General features: G+C 38.5%; 1 protein-coding gene across 18 annotated transcripts in view; it reads left to right on the plus strand.

Moving 5' to 3' along the window:
• Positions 1-10,977, plus strand: part of RYR2 (ryanodine receptor 2) — a 246,048-nt gene extending 235,071 nt beyond the window's left edge. For all 18 annotated transcript variants that reach the window (XM_081187964.1, XM_081187977.1, XM_081187974.1 and 15 more), the window contains 9 exons: positions 125-258; positions 963-1,023; positions 1,875-2,021; positions 3,233-3,367; positions 4,867-5,023; positions 6,544-6,608; positions 7,541-7,641; positions 8,399-8,450; positions 9,665-10,977. In XM_081187964.1, the coding sequence (XP_081044090.1) occupies positions 125-258; positions 963-1,023; positions 1,875-2,021; positions 3,233-3,367; positions 4,867-5,023; positions 6,544-6,608; positions 7,541-7,641; positions 8,399-8,450; positions 9,665-9,760 (948 nt within the window). In that variant the 3' untranslated portion in view covers positions 9,761-10,977. The remainder of the gene's footprint in view (positions 1-124; positions 259-962; positions 1,024-1,874; positions 2,022-3,232; positions 3,368-4,866; positions 5,024-6,543; positions 6,609-7,540; positions 7,642-8,398; positions 8,451-9,664) is intronic.
• Positions 10,978-12,418: the final 1,441 nt, after the last annotated feature.

Consider the following 12,418-nt stretch of genomic DNA (forward strand, 5'->3'; position numbering starts at 1 on the left):
ATTTGATCAATCAGTATTATACACATATATTGTGAATGGGCTGTTGAAATAATTTGGAAATATAACCTGTTTTACTAGGTTTCCAAAGTCTAGAGAAAAATAACAATCACCTCCATTCTTCTAGGTTATGGATAAATATGGAGAGTTCTATGGAAAGGACAGAATCAGTGAATTGCTGGGAATGGACAAAGCTGCTCTGGATTTCAGTGATGCTAGAGAAAAAAAGAAACCCAAAAAAGATAGTTCTTTATCAGCTGTGTAAGTTTTCAAAAATTTGGTTTTTTTAAAAAAATTAAGCATTTTTTCATATGTAGAGCCTACAGCTCTTAAGCTTTTAAAGAGTGACTGTTTTTAGTTAATAGTGACTTGATATTCTGAAGCAGTACATGTGTTGGGGGCCGATGAAAAAAAATAAGTTGCCTGTTGTATTTGCGCTGTGAAGAAAAAGGCAACTTGCTTGGTAGCTTTTAAACAACAGCTAGCAGAATTTCCTATCTTGGCAACACCCCGACCTTGACAGTAAGGGAATAGGAGACTCCAGGTTAGTCATACCCAAGTTCCATTGTAATCAGTAAGACTTAAGCAAGATGTGACTTTTCCATTAATTTCAATGGAACCTAAGTATGACAGCCTTAATGTGGATTGGTACCAATGACAGTAACACAAATAAGTTAAGAGATGTCATCTTCTTGGGAGGAAGAAGTATAAATGCAGTGTTGTTCCAGTGGGGGTTTCTGAACAAAAATAAAAAATAGTATCACCAAAATCTGCTCCACTCCCACTTTTAACAATAGCAATAGCAGGAATTAAAGTGATATTCATATGAATTGGTTCTAAGACAGCTATGTTGAAAACAGGGCAGTGATGCCTTGATACCCAGGCTGAATGAGGTAATTGTTACATATTAATATAGTGTTATTTCCTACTGTGTCTTTCATATATTTTTCATATATTTTTTCCAGACTGAATTCTATTGATGTAAAGTATCAGATGTGGAAATTAGGAGTTGTTTTCACTGATAATGTAAGTTTATGCCATCAAATATAAATTAAGTACTAAAGCAGGAAACTGGTTTAGAGTGTGAGATTTGGCTATTTTAAGTGAGGTTGAAAATGTGTGCTTTGCTATATTAAGACTCTGAACATATATATGGCGAATTCCATTTGATATTCAGATGTAATGTAGTGCAAGTTTCATTGTATCGGTGAAAGTCTATTTATGACATGTAAGGGATTGTTTAGCTTTGCATTTGATAAAGTAGGCTGTTGCCTATGACTACTCATGCTGCAATAAACAAGCATTTTCCATGCTGTTTCCTTGTAGATGTAACTATTCATAATTTTTCAGAGCTAGAACTGAACACATTGCAAAGCTCACCTAGAGGGCAAAAAAATCACCTGATGAGATATAGTGGTTTCTCCTGTATCCCAGTTATTGTAATGACTTGCTAGACCCTGGGTTCAGTAGGAAGCCTAGGTTAATGATAAATGATATTGGCTGATTTTGTTATTTAGACCTTGAAATCGGATATCCTCCCTCCCCAATTCATTCCTTTACTTACAAAAGCAGGTTTTTGGTAGAGGATTGTTGATTCAGTTGAAAAACTGAAGGTTTTAACCAGGTTATTTAAAAACAGCACAAAAAATTGTTCATTTTAAATTAGTTTTATTTAACTCATATTCTTTTTAAATGTTTAAAATCTACCTGTTTTGTGTTTATTTGGCAGCTATTATGCTCAGAGGTAGGGCACCAGGAATCTGGCACCTGGTTGTATAAATTACTGAGTTATTTGGTTTTGCAGTTGAGTCCAGTTAATTGCAATTATCACGTTGTCTGTCCTTTTTCTAATTTTGTTTTATGCTTTCTCCCTGAAGTCTTTTCTGTACCTCGCCTGGTATATGACCATGTCAGTCCTTGGTCATTACAACAACTTTTTTTTTGCTGCTCATCTTCTTGACATAGCAATGGGATTCAAAACGTTGCGAACTATTCTGTCATCCGTAACTCACAATGGCAAACAGGTAATGTTTTCTATCATTAACTACGCTATCCTTTAAAACCAAGTTGGTAAGGAGGAACAATTATACAAACAGAACAGATAGAAACAAAAGGGTTAAGTTTCATAATGTTTGTCCTAAAACTTCAAAGGATAAGTCACAGTCATACGTGCAACTCTGAGTTTGCTTAATTCGTGGTAAAAAACATGCAACGGTACTAATGTCTTAACCAGCACCATGCTATCCGTGTTACTAAAGGCTCTTTTCCTGCGGTTGCAATGGGCGAGGAGGAAAAAGTACTGTATTTTTCGCTCTATAGGACGCACTTTTTCCCCTCCAAAAATGAAGGGGAAATGTGTGTGCGTCCTATGGGGCAAATGCAGGCTCCTTGGCTTCAGCGATAGCAACGCGAAGCCTCCGAAGCCTGCGCTCTGGAGGCTTTGCGTTGCTTTCGCTGAAGCCAGGAAAGTCTGCTCTTTGAGGCTGGCGGTGGGGGACAGCAGCGCTTCCCCCCACCACCAGCCCCACAAGCTTGGGGGCAGCGGGAAGGCACGCAATGCCTTAGCGCTGCTCCCTGACCCCGCTTTGAGGCTGGCGGTGGGGGAAAGCAGCGCTTCCCCCCATCACCAGCCCCACAAGCTGGGTCGAAAAGCTGGCAGGAGCCACGCAGCCTTTAAAGAGTGCGCTGCTCTTGGGGGCTTTTCCCCAAGGAGGAAGAAGGGACTGACTGGCCGTTTCAGTCCCTTCTCCCTCCTGGTCGAAAAGCCTGCAGAACTCGTGCGCGGCTCCTGTGGGCTTTTGCAGGAGGTGGGGGAATTCCGCCACCTCCCACAAAAGCAGGGAGAAGGTCTTGGAGTAGCGCACAGGCTGCGTGCAGCCTGTCCGCTGCTCCCAGAGCTGCGGGGGAAATCATATTTCCCCTCTTGATTTCCCCCCCTGAAAACTTGGTGCACCCTATGGGTCGGTGCGCCCTACAGGGCGAAAAATACGGTAAAAGTTGCCTCTTCTCTTCTCTTCTGCCATTAGCGTAGGTATGGATCACTAGATCCTCAAACTGAAGGGCACAGTTGGCTACAACCCAAAACTTCAAGTCAATATGCTAAAGCGTCTCTCTTTTATCTTTATTAGAAAAAAAGCTTCTGCATGAGGGCATTCAGCACAGAAATATAATTGTTCCATCAAATCATATTCCTGTACTCTTATATCATGTGACTTATTTGTTTATTTTTTCATAGCTTGTGCTCACAGTAGGATTACTAGCAGTGGTAGTTTACCTGTACACAGTAGTCGCATTTAATTTTTTCCGCAAATTCTACAATAAGAGTGAAGATGGAGATATGCCAGACATGAAGTGTGATGATATGCTAACGGTAAATATTACTTCGACTTTTATTCATCTCCCCTTGTGTTGCTAATACAACTTCTCGATGCCATTCATATAACTCAGTATGGTTATTATAAACATAATGCTTTCAGAAAAAGGAAGGTTCTGTTACTATAAACTGACAATGGTAAAAGGATGTAGTAATTTGATTTCTCTACAATATACTAGAAATACTCTGTAGTCAGAATAAAGACATCTCAAAAGCTTGCTCTTATTGGATAATAGTGACAATCAGGAAAGCTGGGATGATGATTTCTCATGAGTTGACTTTTGGTCAGGCTTCAAAGTTACAGACAGAACTAGTAACATACCAACTGTTTACACAGTACAACAAAACTACTTTTATGATAACACCGGAGTCTTCGTCTAGTAAATTGAATTTGTCTGTCTCTGAAGCCTGAACTGAAGGGGGGAGGGAGGGAATTGGACTGTTAAAAATATTGGTAAGGTTTCTCATTTCAAGCCACATATCTTTTGTTTACAAAAGCATTGCAAAGCAGTATCAATAGTTACGAATCCAAGGCCTAGTGCCAATATGCAGCATCCTGTCGCCAGCAGGTGGGCCTTGCTAGTTTCTGTATTTATGCCAAACAACAAAGTGAAACTGTCAATAAATAAAAACAACAAATTTAAAAGAAAGCCGTATTCTGTACACAGATATCCCAATCCATGGGGGAAGCTGGCTCCTTCCCGTGTGAATGTTCCTAGTTTCCAGTGATCAGCTGTTCAGGAGGGATATTTTAGCAAGCAAATTTTGTATGAATATAGGACAAATAATTAGTATGCCTTGTTTTCTACAGTTTTTAAGAACAAAGTAATTGCCCACTGTATTCATCATTCTTTGTGGCCTCTGTGCAGTTTCACATTGGTGTGGTGTGGCCTAAAAATAAGTTTTGCTGCTGATTTAAGCAGTGGTGAAGCTGCAGTCAACAGCCCAGCAGCAACCTTGTGGGAATGAAATTCTGTAAGAGGGCACTGCCACAGGGCCAGCCTGCTGAGGGTAACTTCACCACTGCTTCAAGCAGTGTTTTGTTAAAGAAAGGCAACTGGAACCCTCTTCTGACTCCTGTTATAAAGGTAACTCCCCTCAACAGATTTCATCCTCCCCACTGAGAAGGTTGAAGACTCACCCCCACCAAAAAAAAATTTGTACAGTGGCTTAATGGTCCCCCCCAACAAAGCATGGAAAGGTTTAGCCCGGGGATAGGGACTAGGGAGCATTCAGGCTTGAGGCTGGTGTAGGTTTGTTATGTCCAAACCAGGCCAGGATCTTTTGAAAGCTGCTCTGAAGAGTGTGAGGCTCTCTCACCCCTTTCCCTCAGGTAAACAGACCTGCATTCCCACTCTCTTTGCAGCCACTCATTTATCTGAAATTCTGACTGAAAGATCAAGGCGCAGTTTAAGCCTTATGCAGATTAATAAATAGCCATAGCAGATGTAGAATGTGCATTTTTAACATTACTATCTTTTCCCATGTGTTCGTAGTGCTATATGTTTCACATGTATGTGGGAGTGCGTGCTGGTGGTGGAATTGGTGATGAAATTGAAGATCCAGCAGGCGATGAATATGAAATCTATCGAATCATCTTTGATATTACGTTTTTCTTTTTTGTAATAGTTATTCTCCTCGCTATCATCCAAGGTACATATGCATATTTTTTCAGTTTATATTGTATTTTTAACTGTCAAAATTACCCTTTCCCTACTGGTAACTAAAATCCCATTTTTCCCTGGCACATGGGATGAAACATCATGCCACCCAATATATAAAAAACATAAACTTCCTGTGTATTTGATTATGTTCAAAATCTATTTAACGTGAGTTTAGTGTATATAGTGTGCTATATAGCTGAAAATTTGAGGCAAGCAAATAGGATAAAATGGTGTTGTCAGGTCTTGTATATCTACTGAAATCTAATAAAAGCACACACTCTAGTTCTGCTTCTACAAGAACTCCAACCACAAAAGGTCCTGCAGAGCTTTGCACATGATTGGCTCATGCCCACAATCTGAGTGTATGTATATGAATACTTCTCATCTGCAAGAGCCTTCAGACCCAGTACCTCTTCACACTTTCCTTTTTCTGCAACAAATCTCCCCTTCTCTTGTATTTATATTCTTGGCTCTGATGTGATTTATTTCTTTCCCCTGTTCTCTAAGCCACGGTCCATTATCTTTGTCGAGCTCTGTTAATGTGACTGTGTTAATAATAAGCATTCATAATGAGAACAGGAAAATGAAATGATGTAACCTCTGGATGCTGTCACATAAAGCATCTTTTGGCAATTAAGACTTGCATTCCATATACACACTCTTGTGAAGAAGGAACAAGAGATTAAAGTCAATCCACAATTACCGTATTTTTCCATGTATAAGACCAGGAATAGGCAAACTTGACCCTCCAGATGTTTTGAGACTACAACTCCCACCATCCTTCACCACTAGTTCTGTTAGCTAGGGATGATGTAGTCCCAGAACATCTGGAGGGCTGAGTTTGCCTGTGCCTGTATAAGACACACGTATAAGATGACCCCTATTTTTTGGAAGCCAGAGCTCGAACCCCAGCCTGGGCCACCTGCACCAAAGCCTGAACCTCTGTTCATTCACCATCCGTGTATAAGGAGACCCACAATTTTTGACTAAAATTTTTAATCAGAAAACATCATCTTATACATTGAAAACTATGGTAGTTTTCTCCTCTTGTTTTATGAACTCCGCTTCAGACAACTCCAGTTTATATGGCAAATTCAAACACTTCATGTACACACTAGGGCTGGATGATATCTGGTTTTCAGTATAGCATTATATCACCAACTAAACATCACAATATCTCGATATATCACAATATATATCCGCGGTGGCAGAGGGACTCACTGGGCCTCTCCGCAGGGGAGGAGGGCCCTGTAGTGCCTCTCCATGGAAGCGGAGGACTTTGTGGGCATCCCCGTGGTGGCGGAGGGCCTTGCAGTACCTCCCCACAGATTGACAGAAATGTTTCTCTGAGTTAAACACAGATTCAGCCTCTACAGTCATATTTACTACAAACTCTGGTGCATATAACTTTAGTTTTGAGTAAGGTTTAAACGTGTGCATCAGATTATGGCAGAGTTTACAAAATCAAAAGCATCACCTTATTGTAAGTATCACCTTATTTATTACCAGGTTTAATTATTGATGCATTTGGAGAATTAAGAGATCAGCAAGAACAAGTTAAAGAAGACATGGAGGTAATATATATCAGCAATTCTGTCGTGATGTATATGGTATTTCCGTGAAACATAAATACACGTGTAATAGAAAAATAAATTGTGTATAGCTAACATGCCAGTGAGAGGATTCCAGTTTAGGATTTCCCTGGCGTACTTCTTCTACATAGAATATATAATGGACTATTGGGCTGGCATTATGGAGCAGTACTGCATTCTGAGGGCTTATACCACCAACAGTCACTGCTGTAATCCAAGCAGTGGTGGTTCTCCAAAGATTTAGGCAGTGGTGTTTCCCAGCCCTGTTTCTTGAGATCCTTTTAAGCAACAAATGCTAGGACTAATCGTGTATGAAATGCATGTTATCCACCTAGGGATGGAGAATAAATTAGTACGGTTCACATTTTAAAGAGAACCAACCTGATTTGCCAATCTTGTATTTATACATGGATAAATACAATTGGATTATGCATTTTGTGTATATTGCACTGCAGTTTCAGTTTGGAAAAATACACATTTTGAACAAACTTAGAAGGCAAATGCATTGGGAAGTGTACAGAAAAGCTTATTTTGGGGAAAATGTGTGCTTTGGAAGGGATGCATACAATTTAAATGCAGCTAAATCTGAAAAAACAAACAAACAGAAATAGGCTGCTTCATCTTCCCCTAGTTCTACTACTGATACATAAGGCTTTTTCAGAAATAGTACAGGAAAAGGAATAGGAAAATTCGCATTTCAGCATCGACCCTTTATTTTCTTTTACTTAACAGAGGGAAATATTTTAGCATTCAAAAAGCATAGGTTGGAAAAGAAGAGGGTACATTTCTATTTAAGGCCTTAAAGCAAGCAAACTTCTTTGCTAAGAAGTTTGAACTTGGCATACAGAATTTCCTTGTTTTCCTTGTACTGTTAAAGAATATTTGGACAATGTATTTTTTCCCATTCTTTTTAGACCAAATGCTTTATTTGTGGGATAGGTAATGACTACTTTGACACAGTGCCCCATGGTTTTGAAACACATACTCTACAGGAGCACAACTTGGCTAATTATCTGTAAGTACTTTAATGTCATCAAATCTGAAACATAATAGGAGATGTAACAAGTCAATATTTTGAAGTAAAACTCTAGTTAAATTTATATGGTGGTTGGAAAGAAGTATGTTGCTTTGTGACAAAAAAATATAAAAAATGGTCAGGGGAGCCCCCATCTAGTATTGAATAATATGCTTAAATCTGGAATTATGATATGAAATTTGAAACTGAACCATAATCTTTGGAAACAGCACAAAATTGACTAGAAAATAAATCCTATTGAAACTCTTTATCTAAGGGTTGTAGCTTCAAGCCCCACATTGGGCAAAATATCCCTGCATTGCAGGGGGTTGGACTAGATGCACCCTATGATTCTATGAAATAAATGGGCTTAAAGGTAGTTAAATTATTAAAATAACAGCTGCAATATATATTAACAAGTTACAATGAGTCCTGTAGCCTTTCACTTGAATCCAAACTTGGTTTCCAGAAATTGAATTCAACTGAAACCAGAATTTAGTTTCATATCCTAGTATGGAGGGACCCTAACCCCCAATTTCTCAGTTTGGATGTTAAGAAACCAGGAATATGTTCAGGGAGGGAATAAGTGAAGTGAGGTGAGGAGGGAGCCAACCAACGCATGGATTGCTCCTAGTTCAGTAAAATATGGTTTAGTAGACTGGTTTTTGTACTGGGGGTATAAATCATAGCCATGAATTTCCTGATCTACACGTGGGAGGCCTTTAATCATGAACAACAACTTCTTTCTTTATCTTAGATTTTTCCTGATGTATCTCATAAATAAAGACGAAACCGAACATACCGGACAGGTGAGTCACCGACATGTTGTGTAACAATAACTACCTAAGATTAATTTTTTTGTCAGAAACTTTTAAGTGTAATCTACTGTGATACAAATTGGTACCGGTACCTAGAAGTCCACTAGATGAGAAAATGACTTTTTGTTACTTTTGATAGCTATGTGAAGTTTCATTTAGAAGCATTTCAAGAGATTACATCAATTTCGATATTTTCTTTGTCTCCTCTACTACTTGTGTTAGTTTGGAAGGTCACATTTTAACTTTTTTAATGAATTCACAAATATTTCAACTTCTGGTTCTTTCCACTCACCAAAGTTATGGTATGTCATGTAGAAACTGTGGGATTTGCCACCTGTATTCCTTTTTGCTGATGAATTGTTCCAGTCCAGCAAGGGAGATTTAAGTATTCCATATACGTATGTTCATCTGGATGCATATCCCGTATCCATGCTCCTCTGAACATCAGTCAATTGATTGGATGGTTTCTTGAGTTTTGGCCCTTTGAAAAAATACAAGCATTGGAAAATTATGAAATGTTATTACTCATCCATACATAATATTCATTCCCCCTGTGGAAGAAACCAAGATAGATTTTGTAAAGTCCTACAGAAGCATATTATTCTATAACAAAAATTGCTGCTTTTGCTATTCTAGAGAGAGATATTTTGTATACTTGCAAGAGGCTTAATTTTCTGATGCTGTGGACTGGATCTAGTCCATTTATCTCCAGAGCAGCTCCCGAGACCTACAAAGGCGAGGATAATAAAGAAATAGGGTCCTAGCTAGACAACACTATACAACAACAGAAATTGAAACACAGACTTGGATAACAAAGAAATAAGTAGAAATGCTTAAAGTATTTATAACGCTTCTGCCTCATGTGAAAGCAGGAACGTACTTGAGATTGCTTCAAGGCGACGGAGTTAAGCTTTTCTCTGAAGTAACTACATTCCTGTCTTTGGGTATGGGGGGGGGGGGACACTAAAACCACCAGACTGTTGTAAGATCATGGAGAAATACCTTTCAGATAAGGCTAATGATCCCTTCTCTATAAAGTTGAATCAGTGTGTACAGTACGTATTTCAGCATAAAAAACTAGGTTTTGATCATCCTTTCAAAATCCTTCAGACTTGCAATAGTGAAAGTTTTAGAGTAAGTGGCAGAAGTCTTTCAAATGTATTTTAAAAGTAAGTTCAACTATAGTTCTCTTCTGTGTCTTACAGGAATCCTACGTATGGAAAATGTATCAAGAGCGATGCTGGGAATTTTTCCCTGCCGGTGACTGCTTTCGAAAGCAGTATGAAGACCAGCTTAACTAATTCTAGTTGAGGACTGTCTCTTGAGAAACCATCCACACCTCTCCCGACTCCTTTGGGAACAGTTACCAGATTTCCCAGATCTATTAAGCAGTGTGCTGTTTGGAGCACCAAAGCTTTTTTTGATGACTCAGCTGTCCTTTTTTCTTCTATGCTTGCTTTGAGAACAATGAGAACTTAACTCTGGGAAGAGAGTAAAAAATATCCCACACAACAAATCCCCATACATAACATGAACACATGCACACAACAAGAGACTCGACAGCTTTTTTTCTCTGAGACTGCCTGATGATTCCCTTAACTAAGAGAACACACGTGGGGTAATGTGATAGCCACATTCATTCAATCTATTTATTTCATCATCCTGGAAGGACCTCTGTAGTTCACGGAGTGCTGTAAAGGATTGTTGTGGACGCTAAGTTGTGGGGAAATAGTGCCTTACTATATGTAGGTTGAGCTATGCAGAAGATGAGTGCATGATGACATCTTATTTTCTTTATTTGTCCTCTCTTTCCTCCCAGTTAATATTTATTTTGTCTTCTGGAGGGGCTTGGGAGGGATTTGGCTGTGCACACCTTTTAAATAAGACTATGGCGTGTCTCAGGATAAAAAGTAGTTTTTTTTCTCATTAAGCTCAGTTCACAGGTATCTTCCTCTTTATCTCTTACACTTATTTTGGTAATGCTCTGATGCAACACTGCAACTTTATGAAATCTTTGTATGAAAACAAAAAGACTGCAGAAAAAAACCTTTAAAAAGAATAATTTCATTGCATGTTTATTATGCAAGTTAAAACAACAAAAAACAACCTTCTGAAGCAAGTTGATCAACATGAGAAAACATTCACGATAATATTCATAGTAATAAAGTGTTGTGGGCTTTATTGTACATTTGAAACCAGTGTCATCAACCCACTATGTATATGTTATGAACTTGCCAGTAGTTTGGATTTATTTTCTTTTTGTTGTTTTCCTTTTTGTTCATTTTGCCATTTGTGATCATTAGTGGAATTAAGGTTTTTCTTAGGTCAATTTTTAAAATCCAAGGTGAAGCAATATCCATTCAGGGATTTCATTATTTGCATCATGAAACACTAATGATGTGTACATCACTCCATTTTGGGTCCTTTTTTGATTGTAATGCCAGTCTTTACAAATAAAAGGAGAGATTTGGAATGGAAGCAAGGTGCTTTCGCTGTCACTTCGCTTCTTTTTAACAGAGGCTGTCAGTTTTTCTCTTAAAGTTATTGCAACAATTCCCCCCTTTGTTGTCATAGCATCACTTTTGTTCCTTCTGCCCTAGTAAATGTTCCAGTTTAAACCCAGACCACCACTTTACACTGAAGAAAATCTGCTTCTTGATCACACTCACTTAGCTGTAATAAAAGGTTCATTCCAACCTATCTTTCAAATCAAGAAAGAGTTTTGTGGCAACTTAAAGCCTAATAAAATTATTAAGGTAAACCTCCCAATTGAGAATAATACTTTATGTGTACTCTAGTCCATAAAAGGTTATACCATAATAAATATATTTAAGGTGCCACAAAGCTTTCTTGTTTCTGTGGCAGCAAACTAGCACAGAAACTAGCCTCTGGAGACCTCTAAATTTATGTAGTAATACTCAAGATAATTAATGGCTGTACATATAAGCAATTATCTGAACCAGTTAGTTCTGCATATCCCTTTCTTCTAATCTACACTAAATTGCCAGGAAAGTTTTGTTTTCTACTCCACTCCAACCTTTAAAAAGGGATGCAGGAGACAGTATTAACAAATTAGAAATCTAGTAATGACTTAATCTAGTCTTGGATCTAGTTATCTTGTGTTAGAGCTGACTGAATGAATTGGTCTCTACTGTGAAAAGGCTAGAGTGCCTAGCAGTGAAGTTCTTTTGAGAACTTCCCAGAAGACACAGTGTTAATTAGAATGTTATTAATCAATGCCACAATATCTTTCTTAGTATAGGATTTTATCTTGGTGACAAATCCAGCTGCTAAGCAATTTATGCATTATAGATACCCTTTGTCATATACAAAAACACACACACCAGGAGATAGGGATCACTACTTAACAATTTGCTTTTCCTTGTTACAAATTTATCCTTTGCTCACACATTTGGGATTCTTCTAAGCAACTATACACTCCCCAAAATGCAGTATCTTCCTGATTGTTTAAAACATCAAGCAAATCTTAAGAGAATCTTGCTTGCTTTTTAATTAGTTTTCATCATGGCAATTTGCTGGAGCATCATTACTCCCACGTTTGGTAAAAATAATAAGAAATAATCGCACACCTTAGTTATTGAAACAAGGAGTGATTAGACAAAGAAGACTGGACAGTCTGAGGCTGCTTTAAATATTAACAGCTGTGAGCTGTGTGTGTAGGCCTTCACCAAATAAATCCAGAGCCTTACTTCGCATTTCCACTAATGGCGAGAATGTCTGTAAGGGGAGTGTGTTTTTTTGGGGGGAAATTGGTGAAGTCATGTATAGTGAAAGGCATCTTCTGGAGCGCTGAAAATGTTGGCTACAATGTGTGCATTGCCATGGAGGGGGATTTGATGGGGGGGAGTTGTCTTTGCCCATTGGTCAGTTTCTTTTGGTGACAACTGATGGCTGCAATCTCATCCACATGGTACACAAAGCAAAACTCAAATCTCCTG

Source organism: Podarcis bocagei, assembly GCF_964188305.1.
Source record: "Podarcis bocagei genome assembly, chromosome: 3".
NCBI lineage: Eukaryota > Metazoa > Chordata > Lepidosauria > Squamata > Lacertidae > Podarcis > Podarcis bocagei.